At 31.3% G+C, this 24,342-nt stretch overlaps 1 protein-coding gene across 1 annotated transcript in view; it reads right to left on the bottom strand.

The window, feature by feature from the left end:
• Positions 1-19,138, bottom strand: part of LOC114330082 (sulfotransferase 1C4-like) — a 98,339-nt gene extending 79,201 nt beyond the window's left edge. Inside the window, exon 1 of the mRNA XM_050642606.1 lies at positions 19,063-19,138. Coding sequence (XP_050498563.1) covers positions 19,063-19,065 — 3 coding nt within the window. The 5' untranslated portion in view covers positions 19,066-19,138. The remainder of the gene's footprint in view (positions 1-19,062) is intronic.
• Positions 19,139-24,342: the final 5,204 nt, after the last annotated feature.

Below are 24,342 nucleotides of genomic sequence, written 5' to 3'. Positions count from 1 at the left end.
AATGACAATCGATGAAAAGCCCTATTGGATCCGTTTTTCTCCGATCAGAGCAGATCCGATATCGGCCGACGTCGGGAGTAGCTTCTCCGATTCTCATCGAGAAGTGTTTGGTTTCTGGTTGCAAGTTGAGTTGCAAGTTGGTTGCAAGTTGGTGGCAAATTGGTTGCAAGTTGGTTGCAAATTGGTTGCAAGTTGGTTGCAAGTTGGTTGCAAATTGGTTGCAAGTTGGTTGAAAATTGGTTGCAAGTTGGTTGGAAATTGGTTGCAAATTGGTTGCAAGATGGTTGCAAGTTGGTTGCAAGATGGTTGCAAGTTGGTTACAAGTTGGGGGTTGCAAGCTAACATGTTTAAATATATTCAATGTCATCATCTCATTTTCACTTTCCACGGTAAACATCAATAAGTTTGATATTTCCTTCCTAACACTCCATTACTAACAAATATTCAACTCAGGCGCCCCAAAACCAACAAACCACTCGCAAACCTGTCCAAATACGTATTGCGAACCATCAAAGCATTTGTTGAAAAGCCGACAGAAGCTAGATCGTGGTGCGCCGTGTGCGAGCCGTTTGTGTGCCACTTGAAAACACGTACTAATCTAACAAATATGCTGCGCGCGAGCGGCTCGCACACCGAGCAGAGCGCATATGTATACCCGCCTTAATAGGCAAGGCAAGAGAACTTTTCAACGCAGTGAAAGTTAGAAAAACATCATACCTGGGCCACATACTGAGAAATAATAAGTACCAATATGCTCAACTTATAGTGAAAGGATAGATCGAGAGAAGGAGAGGACTAGGAAGGAAAAGACTGTCGTGGCTCAGAAATATCCGACAATGGACAGGGCTAAATTTTGAGCAGCTAATAAGAACAGCTGAAGACAGAGAAGAGTTTGCAATTGTAGTAGCCAACCTCCATTGAGGAGACGGCACTTTAAGAAGAAGAAGGATCATTACAAAACGTGGATTACAACGTCAAAATTACCAAAAAATTACTAAAATTGGAATTGTCATTTGAATAGTTGACAGAAGTTGACATTTGACACCCTTAACACGTCATTACACGCACGTGCGCCAATTCTATTGGGACCGTGCAAGTTCGGTAAAGCGACACCTGGTTTCTACGCTCTGCACTTTTATTCGCACTTTTAATTATATTGGCCAATTATATTAGTTCTGGTTACTGGATAATTGTCAAGGCCATAGTCCAAAAAAATAATAAGGAGAAAAAATAAGATTTAGGTTATGTTATTAAAACGTAAACAATTGTATGTAGTAAATAAAATTAGTTATTAAAATGCAGTACTGCAAGCAAAATACAATTTATTAAATTTACCTTTATATAATAATTGCATATCATATCAATATTGTGGAGCAATATATAATTTTCCTTCTTCAGTGACAATAGGTATGAAATGTAAGTTAATTTGACAATTTCAATTGACAATATGAATTATTTAAGAAAGTTGCAAGATTTCTCCGCTATTTACGCACGATCGTTTCTCGTATCCCTTCCAAGTACTTGCACGCCGCGAAAGGCCGATTTATGTTAGGAAGGGGACGTGGACGACACGGCTGTATTACGGGGCACGTTGAAGAATAATCTGATATGAAAAGCATTGGCTAGTTTATTATATAACGGAACGGGGCGACTCCGGAGACGTGCTGCGACGTCCGCTTTCTATTGTTCTACGGCACGTATCGTATAGAATAGAATAGAAATATGCTTTATTGTCACTGAAAATACAAATGTTATGGACAAAGCTTAATTAAAGTCAGAAAAAATAAATAAATACTATCTAACAATAACAATAACAAATACAATTTTCTGAAATTTGATAAATCGTCAATATAAAAAAAATATACATAAATACAAAATATAAGTTAATAAAGTAAAGAAAAAAAAACAAAATCGATATATTGCAACAATTTATAGAAATTGCAAAGTGAATATACAACAAAGTAAACTATCTATAGACATAGGAACTAATAAGTTTAAGCTGCTGCATGTGACACCCAAATATAGATAAGTTTGGTTACTTGTATATTACTGTAATTTCTTAGTTAGTCATTAAGAAACTCTTCTATTGAATAATATGGTCTTTTAGATAGATGAGCTTTTGTCATTTTACGGAACTTGGGGAAAGATGTTGCAGATTTGAGTTGTAAAGGAAGATGGTTATATAGTTTTTTTGCGGAATATAATATAGATTTCTTTACTAACTCAGAGGACGGGATCGGTAAATAGACATCAAAATTTGAATTTCTGGTGGAGTAGTCATGACGAGGCCTTGCTGGAAAGACATGCATGTGTTTACGAATTAAGCAAACAGTTTCTAAAATATATAAAGATGTAAGGGTTAAAATGCCGTGATCTTTGAAGTAACTTCTGCAATGTGTTGTTCTTCTGAGGCCAGACAGATACCTTATTGCTCTTTTTTGTAATTTAAAAATAACATCTAATTGGGCAGCTGTACTAGAACCCCAAAAAGGAAGACCATATCGAAGATGAGACTCGAACAAAGAAAAATATGTTAGTTTAGAAGATGCTAAATTGAGTTCTTTCGAAACAGATCTTATAGCATAGCAGGCTGAGGCGAGTTTCTTACTTAACACATCGATATGAAGGGACCATTTGAGGTTGCTGTCTAAAAAAATACCAAGAAATTTTACAGAATCAACGGTAGAGATCTGGCTGTTATTAACAAGCAGGGGTTGAAAAGCACTTTTATAGGATAATGCTACTGTCTTATCCACGTTAAAAGAGAGTAAATTAGAGTCAGACCAGGTTTTTATCGTAAGCAAATCAGAAGTTATAGTTGCATGAAGAGATGCAATAGTTGAGTTGCTCCAAGTGATACTGGTATCATCAGCAAAAAGAAAAATTTTTCCATCGATTTTTAAGTTAGTGATGTCATTTATAAAGATAAGGAACAGTAGAGGACCCAATACTGAACCTTGTGGTACTCCACATACAATGTTTTTGAGACTAGAGTCAGTATCATTTGCTCTAACTAGTTGTTTCCTATTATTCAAGTAAGATTGGAACCAATTCAAAGAAATACCGCGAATCCCATGGAAATTTAGTTTTTTAATCAAAATGTCGTGATTTACACAATCAAAAGCTTTGGCATAGTCACAGAAAACAGTGGCAGTATAAAGATTATTGTTTAGTGCTTGGTAAACCTCATGAAACACAGAAAACAAGGCATCAGTGGTACATTTATTAGTTAAAAAGCCGAACAGATTTTGGGATAAGATGTTGTTATCAATGAGAAAGGACATAAGACGGTTTTTTATGAGTCTCTCAATAATTTTTGAAAGTACCGGTAGTAAGGCAATAGGTCTGTAATTGCAAGCATTAGATTTTTCACCACCCTTATGAAGGGGAATAATAATGGCTATCTTTAGGCACTCTGGGAATTTGCCTCTTTCAATGGAATCATTAATTAGTGAGACGAGGTTTTCCAACACATTTTCTGTGAGATTTGAGAAGATTTTTATGGATAGTCCATCAGTACTACAGGATGATTTGATTTTGATACTATTGATAGTTTGGATCAGTGCAGATATATCGATTGGTCTTAAAAAGAATGAATTCGAGAACACTCCTGAATTGGGGAGATAGGAAATGGGATCTTTTTGTGGCAAAATAGTAGAAGTTATATTTTTACTCACATTAACGAAATATTCGTTTAGATTTTCCGGGTCTGGAAGGGCAAATGTTTGAACTGCGTGAGTTCTATTTCGAAGATCGTTTATTATGGACCAAGTTTCTTTTGCAACACTTTTAGAGCTTTCCATACGATTTTGATAGTAGGCTTTTTTAGCTGATTTGATGAGTTTTAGATAGGTTACCCTGTACTTGGTGATATATTGAGTGACAGAGACGTTGGTAGCAAATTTCTTGATATACAATAGTGAGCGCATATTTTTGGCTGATATGCGAATACCTTTTGTAGCCCAGGGTTTGTGATGTTTTGGCTTAATTGAAATTAAAGGAAATGCCTTATTGAAGATAGGGACAAGCTTTTCTATAAAATCATTGAAATTATAGTCCACGTCCGCAGAAGGAAAATGCCACTCAGAAGTTAAGCATAAATTTTGAAAGTTATGAAAATTCCGAGCGGAAAAAATCCTACCTAAACGTCGGGTTTTCGAGGAGGGTTTGCTAAAGATGTTAAACTTCGTAAATACTGCTTCATGATCTGATAATCCCGCATTAATAATTGTAGAGCAGACATCACGGGGTGAGAAATCTGAGACAATATAGTCAATTATGGTAGATGAAGTTTTTGTAATCCTTGTAGGAGAATTAACGTGCATTGAGAGACCATATGATTCAAATATGTTGACCAAGGACATTTGGGTAGCACAAGCAGCATCATAATTAATGTTGAAGTCCCCGCATAGAATTTTTCTGCTTCTATGAGGCAAGTCATCTAACAAATTTAGCAGGTTCTGAAAAAATAGTTCCACAGGAGAGTCAGGTGATCTATAGATGCAAATAATGTAAAGATTAAGATTTTTATTATAAACTAGGGAAAACTCAAAGAAGGCTTCATTTAACAGAAAGTCATATTTTGTAATCAGAGAAAAATCATTATTTCTAGAAAGAATTAGGGTGCCTCCATGAGCTGAACTTGGACGATCATACCTAGCAATTGTGGTATATTTTTCTACAAAAAAAGGCTCGTTGACACGCTCCGTCCTAACATAAATCGGCATTTATTCGTATAAAAGAAAAGGAGCGGTTCCTCCCGCAATCCTATTCAGTACACTCTTAGGTAAAAGTCATGGACGTATAAATAAAGGAGAGAGTATCTGGTGTAGAGATAGCAGCCTATGAATTCTCTGAAGAGCCTCTAACAAGAGGTGAAATCGTCGATAAGAGTGCTGGCCGCGTTCTCTAACCTAAGTAAAAGTTAAGACAGTTTTGGTTTCGGATTGCAACTGAATAAAAATGGTATACATTTTTATTTTATATTAGTATTACTCCTATAGAGTAACTAGGTCTATTTTCCGTTGGAACTATACCAAGCTGCAGACGGGGGTTGTGAATTGCATAGTGTAGAATTCCTTGTTTTCACTGCACCATCCATTTGGCTTGCATATAGTAGAAGCCTTGGAGGTGTCACCAGGAAAATTGTCCAATAAGTTTTTCAATTAAAAATCTTTTAAAAATATTTTATTTTAAAAATATTTTTATTAAGTTGAAAAACTTAGACTTTTAATTTCTTTTTATCTAAATTCCCAATTTAGTCCTGTCGCCAGGGGGGGTACAACGGCCTCCTTAATTCAGATGGACTTACCCAAGTTTTTTTTTATATATTTTGACCCGTAGAATACGAATTTTTTGGGTAACAGTTGATCCGGATGTCGATAAGATTGTTATAGACAAAGAACTTGAGGAATTACATAACAGCGATTTCTCGCAAAACAAAACATCTCTTTGTATTTCTTGGGCCATTTTAAGCAAAAAATATTTCTACAAGTTTTTTCGTAGAATGCATAGTTTTCGAGATAACCGCGGTTGAACTTTCAAAAAATCGAAAAATTGCAATTTACGAACCCGAATAACTTTTGATTAAAAAATAAAGTAGCAATTCTGCTTACCGCATTTGAAAGTTTAAGTCAAATTATATCGGTTTTCATTATTTGCATTGCTAAAAATTAATTTTTTTATTGTTAAACTAATCTATAAACACATAGTGTTTCCCGTGCCTAATACATACGTTTTAACGCATGCTACGTAGAAATTGCCTCGCTTGCACTTGTATCTACTCTACCTACTCGTTCGATTTTAAATGAGAAATCATAGAAAACATCACTCACATACTAGGTGTTTATAGCTTTGTTTAACAATAAAATAATAAATTTTTAGCAATGCAAATAATCAAAACCGATATAATTTGACTTAGACTTTCAAATGCGGTAAGCAGAATAGCTACTTTATTTTTTAATCAAAAGTTATTAGGGTTCAAAAATTACAATTTTTTGATTTTTTGGAAGTTCAACCGCGGTTATCTCGAAAACTATGCATTCTACGAAAAAACTTGTAGGAATATTTTTTGCTTAAAATGACCCAAAAAATACAAAAAGATGTTTTGTTTTGCGAGAAATCGCTGTTATGTAATTCCTCAAGTTCTTTGTCTATAACAATCTTATCGACATCCGGATCAACTGTTACCCAAAAAATTCGTATTCTGCGGGTCAAAATATATAAAAAAAACTTGGGTAAGTCCATCTGAATTAAGGAGGCCGTTGTACCCCCCCCCTGGCGACAGGACTAATTTTGAAATTTCTAAAAGGTCCAAATTTGAAAATTAATAGATATCAAATAATTCACGTTTATTAAAATTTTATTTGACTGGTCTATAAGGAGATATTATACTATAAGTAAAGTTTACTTATATTATAAAAACTTTATTGTTATTAGAAATAACCTCGAGAACAAAATTAATGATACCGTTTACTTTTGAGTTTTTGCATTTCTTTAGTGTGTACATAGATACTTCAAAAAAAAATTTTGTGGGTCAGTAGGTCAAAAATTGAGTCAGACTTTAACCCTAACTTTATCTCTTATCTCAAAGTAAATTTTGTGAAACATTAAATAAAGTAGGTAGAGGGGACAGCCCAAGTCCAAGCTGTAAATGTTACTTTAAAATGATGAAATTTTAAAAGACAACAAATTTATGTTACATCAAGCGAGCCCCCTTTTGATTGAAGTAGAGGTTCAGTTGAGCCTCTACTCAAGAGGCTCAACCTCTTGAGTAGAGGTTGAGCCTCTTGGCTCAACCAAAGACTTTTGGTCTTTGGTTGGTTTGGGTAGGACAAAATTTTATGAATTTTGTTTTGAAAAAATTGCTGGGTTTTGTACTATTTTAACCTTCCGATTAGGGACGGGAAAAACCTACCGGTTATAACCTAAAAACCGGTTTTTGTACTCCGCAATAATCGGTTTTTCCGGTTGTTTTTTTGTCCCGGTTAAAACCGGTTTTTTCTTTTTCAAGTAATAACCGGTGAAAAACCGAATAAGTGGAAAAAATAATGCAAGCGGAGAAAAAATGGGAAAATTTTTCGCCCCTGGCACGCGAACGAGAAATTTTAAGCTGACCGAAACCGATTTGACAACACTGATGACTGATATCGATTCGTATGGGGTATTGCAAACTAAAGAGCAATATAATTGTAACCTACTGGGTATTGGCTATTGACTAAAATAACCGAACACCGGTTTTGGAATAACCGGTTTTTTTGACCGGTTATAACCGCCAGGTTAAACCGTAGGTAAAAAAACCGGTATAACCGAAAACCGGTGTTTTCCAACCGTTTTTTGTTATACGGATGACCAACGGGGGTAAAAAATGACCCCAAGTCAAAAATGACAATTGACAAAAAAATGAAGTTGTTTTAAGAAATGTAATAATGTATTCGTAAGTTTTAATGTTAATATTGTATCAATAAATTATAAATAAACGTTAGTAACACATATTTTTAATTACAACTGAACAAAAACAGGAATCATCATTCTAAACTTAGAACTAAAGAAATTTTAAAATATACACTAATTATGTCGCCACAGGTTTAACAAAAATTTTTTTTTCAATATTGAAATGTTTCTTATATACAATTCCACATAATAGGCGGTATTTACTTAAGAGGATCGGTACGTATTTTCGGCTGCAATGCTATTCAAATGGGGATTCATTTTTTTCGAATCCTGAGAAAACTAATAAGTATTTTTGAAAAATTTAAACGCAGAATAAAAGATTACGTTATTAGCGAGGGCCGAAAGTCCCTGAGAACTTTTATAATGTTTATTTTAATAAGTTACAGGGGTGAAAAACTAAGCGAAAATTTAGTGTGATTTTTAATTTCAAATATCTCATTCAAAATAAACTTTTTATTTATTCTAAGTGACTTTCGGCCCTCGGTAATAATTTAATCTTTCATTTTGCATTTAAATTTTTCAAAAATATTTATTGGTTTTTTCAGGATTCCAAAAAAATGAACTCAGTGCCGTGGTAATATTTTCCAAATCTATCTTTGTCTTACAACGCACTCAGCCGAATATAATATTGTCAGCATATATTGTCAATCAGACACTGACAATCAGTGACAATTTTAAATATTTGACATTGCATCGGGAATATTTTAAGTTGATTTAAGACGTGAACTTAATAAAAAGTTATTTATTGTGTATTATTTGTGGAAGATCCAAGCAGAGAATACATCAGGATAATATATTCTGTGATCCAAGTATTTTGTTGTTAAAGATGTTCAAAATTGTAAGCGTTCCATAACAATATATTATTGAAAAATCACTTTAACACTTTTCCTCTTTTCTCGATTGAGTATTAGTTTTTGTTGTACAAATAAATTATTAGAATCACTGAATACATAGTTAGTGAAAAAATTATCACATTTATTATTAACTGAATATAATAATTTTAATAATTTGCAATTATAAAAATAACAGTTATCCAAGAACATTCAAAAGCCATCTCTTTAAATTAATGATGACATTTTCATGTAGAATGACATTCTAGTAATGTTTACATATCCATACCAGTGTGAATTTTACTACACGTAATTTGCCGTGTAAAGACAGAAAAAGTAGGGATACATGTAAAATATTTGCGAATTATGTACCCATAGCCTTAATATAAAATTGGAATAGGGAAGGCCAACGGAGTTCGTCTTTGACCCCAAATTTAGAAAATATTTTTTTTGTAAAATATAGGGAATTTTTTTATTACAAAATATGAGGATATCTAGAATGATATAAAAGTCAAATAAAAAAATAATGAGTTTAAAATTGAAAATATTTCTGAATTTATTAAATAAAAACATGTATTGGGGTCCAAATTTCCCCCTTGGTCATCCGAAGGTTAAGCTATGCGTTTTGTACTACTGCTGGGATAGGCGATTTTAGCATTTAAGTCATCTCCTATAATCTAATATAGGTAGATCTATTATTTATTCCTTTTTACCTTCCTATGGGGCATAAACTCCAATAATTTTGATTATTTCATTCATAGGAGATTCTGACCAATAGAAAGCTACAGAAATTTAAATTAAACTGATAACTTTTTTGATAATTGCCCGTTGTTAAGCATATTACGTCAGATGCCCTTCGTTGCTACGAAAAAATACATTCAATGACACTAATGACAAACGTTTTAAAAATTATAAAAGTGATGACTTTCAACCGTCAAATATATATTTATAACAACTGTGTGTTTAGTTGTACTAATTTGTACTTACATAAATAAATAGGGAACTTGCATAAATTTTTAAATTCGAAAAAATTGTTATAAATCACAACAGAACATAATTTAAAACATGTATCAAAGATAAAAAAGTTTTGTTTGTCTTTTGTTTGGCCCCTAAAGACGATTAAAAATCCAAATTAAAACAGGTGGTCCAAAACGCGTCGTGACGTCACTTGGTTTTACATTTACATTTTTCCAATAAAGTAAACAGAATTTTAAATTAGACGTTATAAACGTCAGTAGAAAATACATTTATGTGACGTTACAAGTGTTTTTGATCGTTAGACCTATTCATAGAAAATTTGTACTTTTACAAAATGGTTTTATTTTCAATAGTAAACCTTCGTCCCTTTCCTTCAAAAACAGTATAAAACTACAATTTTAACAAACTGGTATATATTATTACAATGATATACGATAAATATCATTAGAATATAAATATTTTTGACTTATTCCACGACGATGAGCTTGCCAAATACCCAAGTAGGTGGAGGCCAATAAACTAAAGAAGGAGAAGAAGAATATACCTAAATATAAGGTTGTGTCTAGGTATACGCTAACGTGTACGCAAATAAAAAAGTTAGTGTCAGGGATTTCTTATTTTTTATTTGTTTAGTGTTTGTTTTTAAATTAACTACGGAGTGTGGACAATTATTTAGTTCTTTTAATGAGTTTAAGAACATTTTAAAACAGTACGAAAAAGATAAGAGACTATAAATTAATATATATTTTTTTTTAGTTATAAATGAAGTAGTATTACCGTAAAAGATTAAAATAAAAGGAAGACCTAAAGCTTTCACAATAATAATTAACTTGTTCTGAAGCTATTATCCTTGTGGCATTTTTGTAATCAACTATTCTAAATGAGAACTAAGCCACAATTTAACTAAAAAATTGATTTTATTAACGTTTCGACTTCTAAACCTGATTCGTTGTCAAAATACAAAATATTATTAAATTAAACAAAAATGTTGTTGCTTAGTAAAAAATGTTTTCTTATAATTTATTTAATCTGACTAATTTTTGTATTTTGACAATGACATCCTATTTGGACGTCTAAACGTTAATAAAATATTTTTTTAGTTAAATTGTGGCTTATTTTGCATTTAGAATAGTTGATTGTAATAATTCACTTACGTATAAAAATTATTTTAACAATATTTTGTACCTACATGTCATTTAAACTAAATACATATAATTATTTTGCTAACCTAAATATATATTTTATATATACATGGATTTATTACAATTAAGTTTGAAACATCTGAATAGTTCTGCTTTCCTTCCCTTAACAAATATGTTTCTATCAAACAAACACTAAACATATCAAAATAGCATGTTCCAAAATATATAGTTACTGCGCAAGCTAAATAATGACGTCCCTGGCTTGATGAAGTTTAATTCGCGTCTACCTAACTTTTTTATTTGCGTACACGTTATCGTGTACACAGCGAAATATATCCATAATAAAACCTAATGCAAAACTATGTGACGTCACGAGCCGTTTGAACTACTTTATACCGCAGAAGACTTTAAATATGTATTTCTAAGTTATTACGAGTTTTTGAAGCGTGACATTTTGGAAATCTCATTTTTAAACAAAACTGAATATTATTATCTAATAAAAAAAATGTGCAAGTTCCCTATTACAATCAAATTTTGGTTTTGAACAGTTTTATTCATGAAATAATCGCAACAAATTGCACTCGATCTCTAAAATTAATATAGAATTTTAGAGCTCTTGTGCAATTACTACTGATAATATGGCGTCTATTAAATTTTAAACTATTCGTGTATTTATAAGTACGAGTAGAATCTACTCCACTGTATGTACATCATTGTGTAACCGTCCAAATTTCTGGTTCCTCGAACTTTCTTTTTTTTTTCAATTATCTATGATGGATATGTTAATTTTATGATTCTTTAGTAATCGTTTTTAATTCATAAATAATATTATATAATGCTTTTATATTATCCGATTACTAATAGTAGGGGAGCCCGAGCGGGGATTTTTTCAGTTACTCGAGCGCGTCAGATTATCATATGGGGAGAAACCTGGTGCCCTGCAGATGTACCTCTACCGTATATTATTAGCTCTTAACACAGGAGAGTTCGTTAAGGGGGGCCCGAAAAAAAATCTATCCTCAAAAATACTCGAAATTGTCAGATTAAGATAGGTTAAGTTAAGGACATGCAAAACAGTGTATATTTAAAAAATCTGACGATTTGATCGGGTAAGGAAATGGGCGAGTTAAAAAGTTTCACAAAAAAAGCGAATAATTCGCGAAATGAACGTTAGATCGAAAAACTAAAAAATACGTGTTCAATATTTTTCAAAAATCTATCAAATGATACTAAACATGACCCCCCACGGAGAGGGGTGGCGGGTAAATTTAAAATTTTAAATACAAATCCCGCGATATTTCGCAAAATAAACATTAGATCGAAAAACTGCAAAATACACTTAATCAATATTTTTGAAAAATCTATCGAATGGTACCAAACACGACCCCCACTGAGGTAGGGTTTAGAGTAGGTTACTTTAAAATCTTAAATAGGAGCCCCAAATTTTTATTACAGATTTGGATTCTTTACGTAAAAATAAGCAACTTTTATTCGAAACATTTTTTCAAATTATGGATAGATGGCGCTATAATCGAAAAAAACGATTGTTGCAAATAGAAAATTAAATAAAAAATGGAAAGTCTCCACTAAAATGGAAAACTTTACTTAACTTTTTTTGGTTTTAGGACCTACCCTTCACAACCCAATAGGTCACCAAAGCGCTCGAGTGACTGCACATTTAGCATACTTCGCTCCCCTACTATAAATTATGTATTTTGAACATTTTAAATTAAGAATATTATGTTATAGTGTAGTTGTTAATGGTTGACAACACAGTTCCCTTATTATACAGGGTGTTAGTAAATAAGTATGAAAAATTTTAAGGGCTAATTCTACATAAAAAATTAATACCAGTTTGCTCTATAAACATATGTCCGCAAAGTCTTAGTTTCGGAGATACGGGGTGTTGAAATTTTTATTTCAAACTGCCAATTTATTTATTGCTCTAAGACTAGTTGAGCTATGAAAATGAAATTTAGTGAGTTTTAGGAGGTAGTTATTACGAATTTGTTGACATACAATTTAGAATTTTGTATTCATCATTGGCGCGCCTACGGGCAATGGTCTGAATTATTTTAAAGAAAAAAATAGTACGCCACTGAGATATTTCGAATTAGAAATTATTTTTAAATTCCACGTCTAATTTATGATAAAAAACCTTTCTTGCCTTGTTTTCATATGATGCACCGTTTTTATGCAGAAAAATATAACATCTTGGCGCATATTTTTTAATTTCTTAATACATCATCAAGAACTATCCAATATAATAATACTAAACTAGAACAATAACAGAAAATATTACTAATAAGATTTCAACTAGGTGCAAAGCTGCAAGAAATGTTTAAAATGATCTCCTTTACAGAAAACAGAAGAATTTTATATTCATCATTGGCGCGCGTACGGGTAATGGTCTGAATTTTTTAAAGAAAAAAATAGTACGCCACTGAGATATGTCAAACTAAAAATCATTTTTGAATTCCTCGTTCAATTTACAACAAAAAATCTTTCTTTCCTTTTTTTCATACGAGGCGCCGTTTTTATACAAAAAATAAAACATCTTAACGCTTACCAAGTATTTGAGGTAGTTTCCATATGCATAGAAACTTAGTTCAAATACTTTGTAAACGTTAAGATGTTTAATTTTTTTGCATAAAAACGGCGCCGCATATGAAAAAAAGGCAAGAGATATTTTTTGTCGTCAATTAAACGAGGAATTCAAAAATGATTTTTAGTTTGACATATCTCAGTGGCGTACTATTTTTTCTTCAAAAAATTCAGACCATTACCCGTACGCGCGCCAATGATGAATATACAATTCTTCTGGTACCTGTAAAGGAGATCATTTTAAACATTTCTTGCAGCTTTGCACCTAGTTGAAATGGTATTAGTAATATTTTCTGTTATTGTTCTAGTTTAGTATTATTATATTGGATAGTTCTTGATGATTTATTAAGAAATTAAAAAATATGCGCCAAGATGTTATATTCTTCTGCATAAAAACGGTGCATCATATGAAAACAAGGCAAGAAAGGTTTTTTATCATAAATTAGACGTGGAATTTAAAAATAATTTCTAATTCGAAATATCTCAGTGGCGTACTATTTTTTTCTTTAAAATAATTCAGACCATTGCCCGTAGGCGCGCCAATGATGAATACAAAACTCTTAATTGTATGTCATAAAATTCGTAATAACTACCTCCTAAAACTCACCAAATTTCATTTTCATAGCTCAACTGGTCTTAGAGCAATAAATAAATTGGCAGTTTGAAATAAAAATTTCAACACCCCGTATCTCCGAAACTAAGCATTTGCGGACATATGTTTATAGAGCAAACTGGCATTAATTTTTCATGTAGAATTAGCCCTTAAAATTTTTCATACTTATTTACTAACACCCTGTATATTTAACCCGAGAATTATCAGTCTAGGAGTAGGAAGTGTTAAGTGTTGAGCGGAATGGGACGTTTCATCGCCGCCGGTTCATCGCTGCCTTTTCGATGCCGCCGATTCATCGCTGCCTTGTGGATGCCGCCGATTCATCGCCAGTCCATTTCATCACCGTCCGTTTCATCGCCGTCCGTTTCATCGCCAGTTAGTTACATAGTTGATTTTGTATTATGGGAGATGACAAGACACGACGTTAAATTCAGTTCAAAACTTATTAGACAAGGCGAAAACGGCGGGTTCTTTGGAGAAAATATTCCCATGAGATTTTTTTGCATAATCACATTCGTGAGACATTCCAGAATAAGATTCAAGATGTCGCCCACGCGAAAAGTGGTCCAATTGTTTTTAATCAAATTGCAAAAATCAATATTTTTGGCCAGAGCAATTTTTTTAGGCTTTTTGGACCATTCTGGATAAAAAATGTCTCTTATAATTTTTCTCTAAAGTTAATCGTTTTCAAGGTAAAAGCATTTTAAAATTGAAAAAAAAAAACGAAAAATGGCGATTTTTAAGGCTTAATAACTCGGTTAAAAGTTATTACTATGAAAGTCAGAAAGTAACTAAATCAAAGTATAAAGCCCCCCTACAAGATCCTGAGATTTTTGTCATTATTTGATTACTAAGCTGTTATTTTTAAGTAATAATAATGAGCGCCATTCACGTATTACGCGGTCGCCCATGATGAGTGCGAAAGAGATGCCATTTAGGCAGTCCAAATGAGCATCTCACTCGCACTCACATTTACAGCCGCATCAATACGATCTTACCACTCATTATTAATAATTAAAAATATCAGCTTAGTAATAAATTAATGACACAAATTTCTTCAGGATCATGAAGGGTGGGTTTTAAATTTGATTTAGTCACTTTCTGACTTGTATAATAATCATTTTTAACCGAGATATTAAATCTTAAAAATGGCCATTTTCGCGTTTTTCAAATTTTAAATTTGCTTATAACTCGAACACTATCAACTTTGGAGAAAAATTATAAGAGACATTTTCTGTCCGGAATGGTCCAAAAAATCTAAAAAAAAAAATTCTACGGGCCAAAAATATTGTTTTTTGCAATTTGATTAAAAAAAATTGTTAAAAAAAATTGGACCACTTTTCGCGTGGGCGACTTCTTGAACCTTAATTCTGGGGTGTCTCACGAATGTGATTATGCAAAAAAATCTCATGGGACTATTTTTTCCAACGAACCCGCCGTTTTCGCCTTGTCTATGTGACAATTAAAAAGATAAAAAATATTATTATATTTACTGTTCTATTTCTACTTCCTCTAAATTTTATACTAAATTTGTAGTTGTAGTGTTAGGTAAATGGTCTTTGTAGAAATATATAATAGTATATGTTCAAATTTATGTGGTGTTAGGTTAGGCTAGGTCATTTCCCAGAATTCCTAATTAATATTAAACATAAGTAATATAAAATGTAACTGTCCAAAATTGGTCGGAAATTGTTGTGTTAGCGATTAACTGACTGGCGATGAATCGGCTGGCGGCATCGAAAGGGCGGCGATGAAACCTTCTATGGGCCATTCCACGAACATACGCCTGTTTTGGATTACTTTGACAACGAATATTTTACTGTACAACATAAGAAGTACGAAAGTAAATGGCGCTAATAATTATTCCAATAAACAAAAATGTAATTTGCAATTTACTTTCGTTCTTCTTATTTTGCACAGTAAAATATTCGTTGTCGAAGTAATCCAAAACAGGCGTATGTTCGTGGAATAGGGTATAGACCCGTGTTGAGTATGAACTTTTAGGTCTGCAGTTTTAGGTATGCACTTGACGTTTTTTTATGTTTTATTTGTGCGTAGATTCGATTTTTCCAGGTTACCAGACTGGAAACCCGCTGAATAATTTGTTATTAACAATTTATTTGTTTAAATGATTGTGTCTCCTAATAAGAGATATTTAATTTTACCAAAATGAAAATTGTTCCCTTTGAAAAAATGAACAAAACGGCATTTGGTAAGCTTTTATCTGATTGATAGAACCTAAGTTATAACAAATTTCCTGAAATTCCATTAAAAAATAAGATTTTGATGGGGCTTTTTCAACTATAACAGTTTTATATAGATTTCATGCTCGGTTTATGTTAATATAAACGTCTACTGGAAATATAAGACTTGAGCAGACTGACAAAACACAAGCTGCCTATCAACATCTTTATAGTCATTTAATTATTACAAAAATATATACTTCAGATAATAATTACTCAAATAACTTAATTTTTAAACTTGTCGAGATATTCGCGGTGTGCAATTACTTGGAGGGGATACGAGAAACAATCGTGCGGGAATAGCGGAGAAATCTTGCAACTTTCTTAAATAAATCATAATGTCAATTGAAATTGTCAAATTGACGTATATTTCATACCGACTGTCATTGAAGAAGAAAAATTATATGTTGCTCCACAATATTCATATGATAAGCAATTATTATATAAAAGTAAATTTAAATAATTGTATTTTGCTTGCAGTACTGCACTTTAATAATTAATTTTATTTTTTACTACATACAATTGTTTACCTTTTAATAATACAGGGTGTTTCATTAATAATTGTCCATATAGTAACTGCAGAAACTTTAGCACAAAATACGAAGATTTAACCTAAAACACTTATATAAAATGTGGTTCCTTACTGAGTTACAGGGTGTTTTATCTAAAAATTTAAAAACTATTTTTGCTCAGCATTTTAAAACTATTCGACGTATCCTTTTCATACTTGGCAGAAAGTGCGACTACTAGACAGCCTACTAAATTATGATAAACAAACGTTTCTAGCTACTACCAGAGACGTGCGACAGGGGATGGTGGATGGTTGACTCTTCTCAAATTTTACGCCACTGGAGAAATTACTATTTTAGTGCCATTTTTAGATTCTCCAATACTTTCTACCTAAATATTATTCTCTTCATTGGTAACGATAAAAGCATTAGTTTTCGAGATATTTGAAGTTAAATATGAAACGGCACAGTTATTTTGATTAATTTATGATAATATGATTCATATGATTAAAATTTAAAAATTATTTTTATTCAGTACTTGAAAACTATTTCGCATATCCTTATCATACTTGGCAGAAACTGTAGGTACTGTACACCCTACAAAATTTGAATAAATAAACGTTTCTAGCTACTATCAGAGGCGTACGACAGGGGGTAGTGGCTGGTTGACCCTTCCCAAATTCTACGCCACTGATGAAATTGCTATCTTAGTGTAATTTTTTGATTTTGCAATATTTTTTATGTAAATAATATACTGTTCATTCGTAACGATAAAATTATTAGTTTTCGAGATATTTGAAATTAAAAATGAAGCGACACAATACATTAATCAAAATAACCGTGTCGTTTCATTTTTAACTTCAAAGATCTCGAAAACTAATGACTTTATCGTTACCAATGAAGAGTATATAATTTTCATAGAAAGTATTGGAGAATCCAAAAATTGAACTAAAGTAGCAATTTCACCAGTGGCGTAGAATTTTGAAAAGGTCAACCATTCACTTTCCCCCGTCGTACGCCTCTGGTAATAGCCAGAAACGTTTGTAGTTTGTACAGTACCTATGCTTTCTGCCAAGTATGAAAAGGATACGTCGAACAGTTTTAAAAGTTTTAGGTTAAATCTTCGTAGTTTGTGCTAAGGTTTCTCCAGTTACTATATGGACAATTATTAATGAAACACCCTGTATAACCTAAATCTTAATTTTTCTTCTTATAACTTTTTTGGGCTATGGCCTTGACAATTATCCAGCAACCAGGACTAACATAATTGGCCAATATAATTAAAAGTGCGAAAAATGTTGCTGAACTATGAAACCACGTGTCGCTTTTCCGAACTTGCACGGTCCCAATTACTTACGTACGATTCAGATCCAGATCCAGAGTGGGTGTTTATACAGGGTGTCCAGAAACTCTACCGACAAACGAAGACAGGAGATTCCTCAGATAATTTTAGGACAATTTAACTTAATTCACCTAGTCCGAAAATGCTTCCTAAGGAAGCTAGAGCTCTTTGAAGATGGCGTCATATAATTAGTTTTTCTTAAATACCTCCAGAACGCTTCTATTTAGAAAAATGAAAATTGGTGTACATATTTACTTTCCAGAAATGAATCGATTCCATCCATTACGAATTTCAAGTACCGGTCATAGGCGTCCTTTTTGGGTAGGGCAACGGTTATTTTATCGCCTAACTTTTTTGTCTTTAATTTTTAAGCATTTTTGACTCTGAATTATTAAATTCTGAGGTATTCTAGTACTAAAAGGTACTCTTACTTTAAGTCGATAGGATACACCGTTTTCTAGAAAAATCGATTTGAAAATTTTTCAAAAAATTATTTAGAAAGATGAAAACTGGTACATTTATTTATATTCCAGAGATTAATCGATTTCATTAATGGCGAATTTCTAGTTCCGGTCATAGGCGTCCGTCTTGGGTAGGTCAACAGTCATTTTATAGCATAACTTTATTATCTTTAATTTTTAAGTATTTTTGACACTAGATTATTCAATTATGTGATATTCGAGTACTAAAAGTTACTCTTGCTTTAAGTTGGTAAAATACATCGTTTTTTTTTAATTTTTTTCAATTTTTTTTTTCAAATTCCCAAAACCAAAAACTTTCAAATCGATTTTTCTAGAAAACGGTGTGTCCTACCGACTTAAAGTAAGAGTACCTTTTAGTACTAGAATACCTCACAATTTAATAATCCAGTATCAAAAATGCTTAAAAGTTAAAGACAAAAAAGTTATGCGATAAAATAACCGTTGCCCTACCCAAAACGGGCGCCTATGACCGGTACTAGAAATTCACAATGGATGGAATCGACTTATTTCTGGAAAGTAAATATGTATACAAATTTTCGTTTTTCTAAATGGAAGCGTTCTGGAGGTATTTAAGAAAAACTAATTACATGGCGCCATCTTCAAAGAGCTCTAGCTCCCTTAGGAAGCATTTTCGGACTAGGTGAATTGGGTTAAATTGTCTTAAAATTATCTGAGGAATCTCCTGTCTTCGTTTGTCGGTAGAGTTTCTGGACACCCTGTATTATAGTAAATAAATTTTTTCTGTGAATTGTACACTACACGTTTGTGGTCTACAACTGGTTTACAACCACTGACCATTTATGACCCTGTAGTGTGCTGTCAACAATTAAGAAATAAGTTATAAGAAATTTTCTAAAATATACATACCATACTTAATTCTTGTGTTATTGTACCACCAACACGTTGTTGCAATAAAAAACGATTTAGTGCTATAAAAGTAAAATAAAACTACTCCTTTTAAAATTGCATAAATTAATGGGAAATACAAAATTTCGGAATTCGTTTTTTATATAACCACAAGTTTGCGGTTATTTTACAATAAGTGATAAATTTCCGTTAAAATTTCCCTACGGTTAAATCCAAGTCAAGTGTTTCTATGAATTGAATTTCATTCATTTATGAAGATGATTGATTCGCCATCGGTTGGAAACCTATGGATTTGTAACCTTGAAAATAGTCGGTATAGTTCTTCCACTGTATCTTTGCACATGCATCGTCATCATTGGTATTATAGAAAATAAACCAAAATATGTGAGCCAAACGTAGTGCGTCCATTATAAAAATTAGAAAATGATTAGTCTTACAATGGAGGTTTGGCATTTATTGGCATACACAGTCCCTGGCCATATTATTATGACCACCTATAAATTTAAAAAAAAATCAACTGTTCCACTAGGTAGGTTTTGTTTCTAATATGATTTTTAAATTTAATTTTGTTATATAATGTTAATGTTATACATTAACTTTAATATATTTATTAATAAAAAACAATAAAACATTTGAAAATATTACATGTTTATATACTTTTTAATACTTTGTTAAACTTCTGACCCTAATCAGATGGAAAATATTTGGGGGCTTTTAAAACGAGAAATTTCCGATGAAAAGGTCTCTAACGAAATTGTTTTGATTAAAGAACTAATATATTATTGAAATCACAATGACAAATTGAAGCAAAAAATTTTTAACTGCATGCAAAGTATGTCAAGACGGATATGAGCGCTAATCAAAATTAAAGGTGGCTCAACAAAATATTGAAAAAATAAAAATCTGTGATATTTTTAAATGTTTTATTGGTGTTTATTATTAAATATAATACATTTAATAATAAACAGCAATAAACCATTTAAAAATATCACATATTTGTATTGTTTCAATATTTTGCTGAGCCCCGTCTAACTTTGATTGCCGCTAGTACCCGTCTTAGCATACTTTGAATGCAGTTAATTTTTTTGCTTCAATTTATCATTGTGGTTTCAACGATGTATTAGTTCCTTAATCAAAATAATTTCGTTAGTGACCTTTTCATCGGAAATTTCTCGTTTTAAAAGCTCCCAACTATTTTCCATCTGATTAAGGTCAGAAGTTCAACAAAATATTACAAAAATATAAATATGTAATATTTTCAAATATTTTATTGCTGTTTATTTTTAAATATATTATAGTTAATGCTTAACATTAACATTGCATAACAAAATTAAATTTAAAAATCATATTTTAAACAAAACGTACCTAGTAGAATATTTGAATTTTTAAAAATTCATAGGTGGTCATAATCATATTAGTCCAACCTGTGGGTGAAAAATAGGTCGATTTCAGGATATAATTCAGGAATTTTTGAAACCTATCAGGTGTTGTAAAGGACGATGCCAGGAATAACTTATACTAAAATGTAACCAAAAATTTTCTGCGGTTTTTTATTTATGACGATTTTCATTTGTTAAATTTGCAATTTTTAAAGATTTTTAATTTTGCAGCTTAGGATATTCATTTTAGAGAAAAACTTTGTAATAGAAACTTGTAGTAAATTAAAAAAAGAATGTGTGTGTACTGTGTACGCACGTAAGAAGTTATACTTCTATTATATGATTTCAACGAAATTAATATACTTTAAACAGTTTATTTATATATTTTTTTAAATATTTAACTAATTTTAATACTTACTACTTCTCAAAAAATTTTATTAAAACTGCCAAAATTTAAAATAATAAAAGAATAAAACACACACAAACAAACACATTGAAAATGCAGGAAACAAACAAAAAAAAAATGCAAACAATGCAGGAAAAAATTTTAACTAAATACGTATTTTCTGAAAAATATATAAATAAACTTACAATCATAAAATGTATAAAAAAAATAAAAAAATAAAAGTTTCCATTGGGGTTCGAACCCGCTTATCAGCGCAGCTAGTATAGAAATTCATTCACCTTAAACTTTTACCCACGGAGACCATGTGTGATCATTTGCGAAGATCAACTAACTAAACGGATTAAACTTTTGACGGTTCTGAATTTAACAGAAGATTTAATTGAAGAAGAAAACAATATATTAGGTTAATATTGATAGAAATTTTGATGGTAATCAAATTATGTTAATCAAAGCATTACATACTATTTTGGTAGGTTCTTTTTAAATTTTCCAAATAGGTAGGTAGGTAAATTTTTTATAAGGATACTGAAACATTTACAATTACATATTACGTACCTGTCGCTATTAAAAACTATTTAAAACGTCACTACAATATTATAAACTTGCTTTTTTCTCTGCCATCACCACAATAAAAACTAATATACACAACATTAATTTGTTTATCCAAAATTTCCATATTGAACAATTATTGACAGATGATTTTAATTAAGTATTTTCTATGGGAAATAAGCCACAATTTTACTAAAAAATGAATTTATTAACGTTTCGAAGCCCAAATCGAGTTTCGTTGTCAAAATACAAAATACTACTTTGTATTTTGACACTATATTCAATAGTATTTTGTATTTTGACAACGAAACCCGATTTGGGCTTCGAAACGTTAATAAATTCATTTTTTAGTAAAATTGTGGCTTATTTCCCATAGAAAATACTTAATTATAAAAATGCCACAAGGAAATAGCTTCAGAACAACATTAAGATGATTTTAACACCCAATCAGATCCCGTATAACGTTTATACCATATTGTCTGTGTGCGCATGCGCGCAGTATTATGAAATTTTACTCTCAATCGCGCCTAAAGAAGTATAACTTCAAAAACCTACAATTTGAGCTATGACATGTTTAATTTCGTTAATAGGTTATTGCAAAGCAGCCTGCGAAAGGTCCAAAATGGCCGTTTTTTGCAATGGCCTTATTTATTGAAAAAATAACTTTTATGTATTTTTTAAGGCTTTAAAATGAAGATCTTTCAATACTAAACATAAAAAAATTTGTAGTGCCCGATTGGTGAACTTTTTGCTTAGATATTATAATTTGTTTATCCCAAGAGGTCAAATGTCCAAGGCTATAATTTTTGAAAAAAAAAATCGTATAAAGTTAATCCAAAATCCACTCTCCTTCTAAAGACTTATATTTTCATATTCTGATGTAAATAAATGCGTATAACATTTTTCAACCTCTTATTTCGGGTTTGAAAATAAGGGGGCAAATTTCGTTACAAACATTTAGAACTGAAGCCGCCCCTGTACATCTTATGAGTCTAACTTGCAGAGATTCAAAACTAAATAAAAATTTTCTACGACCAACTGAAGCCGAGATAATTGTTTTTGTTTTCTTAAATCGTAGTGACTTTATTTATATCAATTAAGAAATTATTTCACAGTCAATGACTAAAGAAAGACTTATATTATCTTAAAATAAAAATTATTTTAACCGAAAATTACTTTTAATTCTTAAAAATGATTTTTAAAGTGTAGTGGAGATTTATTTTTCGTTATGACTGTGATTTATTGTGTCGGTTGCCCTTAGCAACGGCTAGCAACTTATAATACATTGAATCACGGTTTTTGCTTTAAATTTTAAAGCACCGCTTGGATTGACATGAAATTTGTCAAACACATATATAACATGTTAAAGAATAAAAATGATATTGGGCCTCCGTGTGCTTTCCCGACTTTCCCGAGTTTTTTGACCAAAAGAAAAAGATATCAACTTTATTTTCAGCGTAACTTGCTTACTTTTGATGGTATGAACTTTTTTTAAAAACAGATATACATGTTTTTTAAACACTTTAAAAGAGTTGTAATGATTTTTCTGCAAAAAGTGCATGCTTTTTTGGTAATTTCACGTTTCACTTTGAAATTTGACGGATATGAACCTATTTTTCATTAGCTAGAACTTTGTTTCTACTGGGTCTAGAGATTTCATGCATACATCATTTTTTTTTAATTTTTAATTTGCTATATTTTTGTTAAAACTCTTTTTTTCAATAAAATACTTACTTTTTGAGTTATTTGTCAAAAACCGCCTAAAAAAAGTGTTTTTTTTTTGTTGAAAAATGAAAGTATTTACTCGAAAATAACTCGAAAAGTATTAACTTGGTAAAAATATGCTATAGAACAAAAGGTGCTTAGAATTAGACGTTTTATCCATTTCCGAACTTATTTTGAACATATATTTTTTCACCCTTTATAAGGGGTGAAACTCACCCCCAGGAGAAAAGCACACAGAGGCCCAATATCATTTTTATTCTTTAACATGTTATCTATGTGTTTGCCAAATTTCATGTCAATCCAAGTGGTGCTTTAAAATTTAAAGCAAAAACCGTGTTTCAATGTATTATAAGTTGCTAGTCGTTGCTAAGGGCAAACGACAAATAAATCACATTCGTAACGAAAAATAAATCTCCACTACAATTTAAAAATCATTTTTAATGATTAAATGTAATTTTCGGTTAAAATAATTTTTATTTTAAGATAATATAGGTCTTTCTTTAGTCAATGACTGTGAAATAATTGCCTAATTGTTATAAATAAAGTCCCTACGATTTAAGAAAACAAAAACAATTATCTCGGCTTCAGTTGGTCGTAAAAAATTTTTATTTGGTTTTAAATCTTTATTTTGTCTTCAGCAACAATAACCTGTAAGTTAGAAACTCATAGGATGTACAGGGGCGGCTTCAGTTCTAAATGTTTATAACGAAATTTGCTCCCTTATTTTCAAACCCGAAATAAGAGGTTGAAAACTGTTATACGCATTTATTTACATCGGAATATGAAAATATAAGTCTTTTGAAGGAGAGTGGATCTTGGATTAACTCTACGATTTTTTTTTCAAAAAGTTATAGCTTTGGACATTTGACCTCTTGGGATCAACAAATTATAATATCTAAGCAACAAGTTCACCAATCGGACACTACAAATTTTTTTTATATTTAGTATTGAAAGATCTTCATTTTAAAGCCTTAAAAAAATACATAACAGATATTTTTACAATAAAAAAGGCAATTGCAATAAACGGCCATTTTGGACCTTGCGCAGGCTGTTTTGCAATAACGTATTAACGAAATTAAACATGCCATAGCTCAGATTGTAGGTTTTTTAATTTACTACAATTTTCTATTTAAAAGTGTTCCTCTAAAATAAATATCCTAAGCTGCAAAATTAAAAATCTTTAAAAATTGCAAATTTAACAAATGAAAATCGTCATATAAA

Source organism: Diabrotica virgifera, chromosome 2 (genome assembly GCF_917563875.1).
Source record: "Diabrotica virgifera virgifera chromosome 2, PGI_DIABVI_V3a".
NCBI lineage: Eukaryota > Metazoa > Arthropoda > Insecta > Coleoptera > Chrysomelidae > Diabrotica > Diabrotica virgifera.
This window is presented reverse-complemented; position numbering and strand designations above follow the sequence as displayed.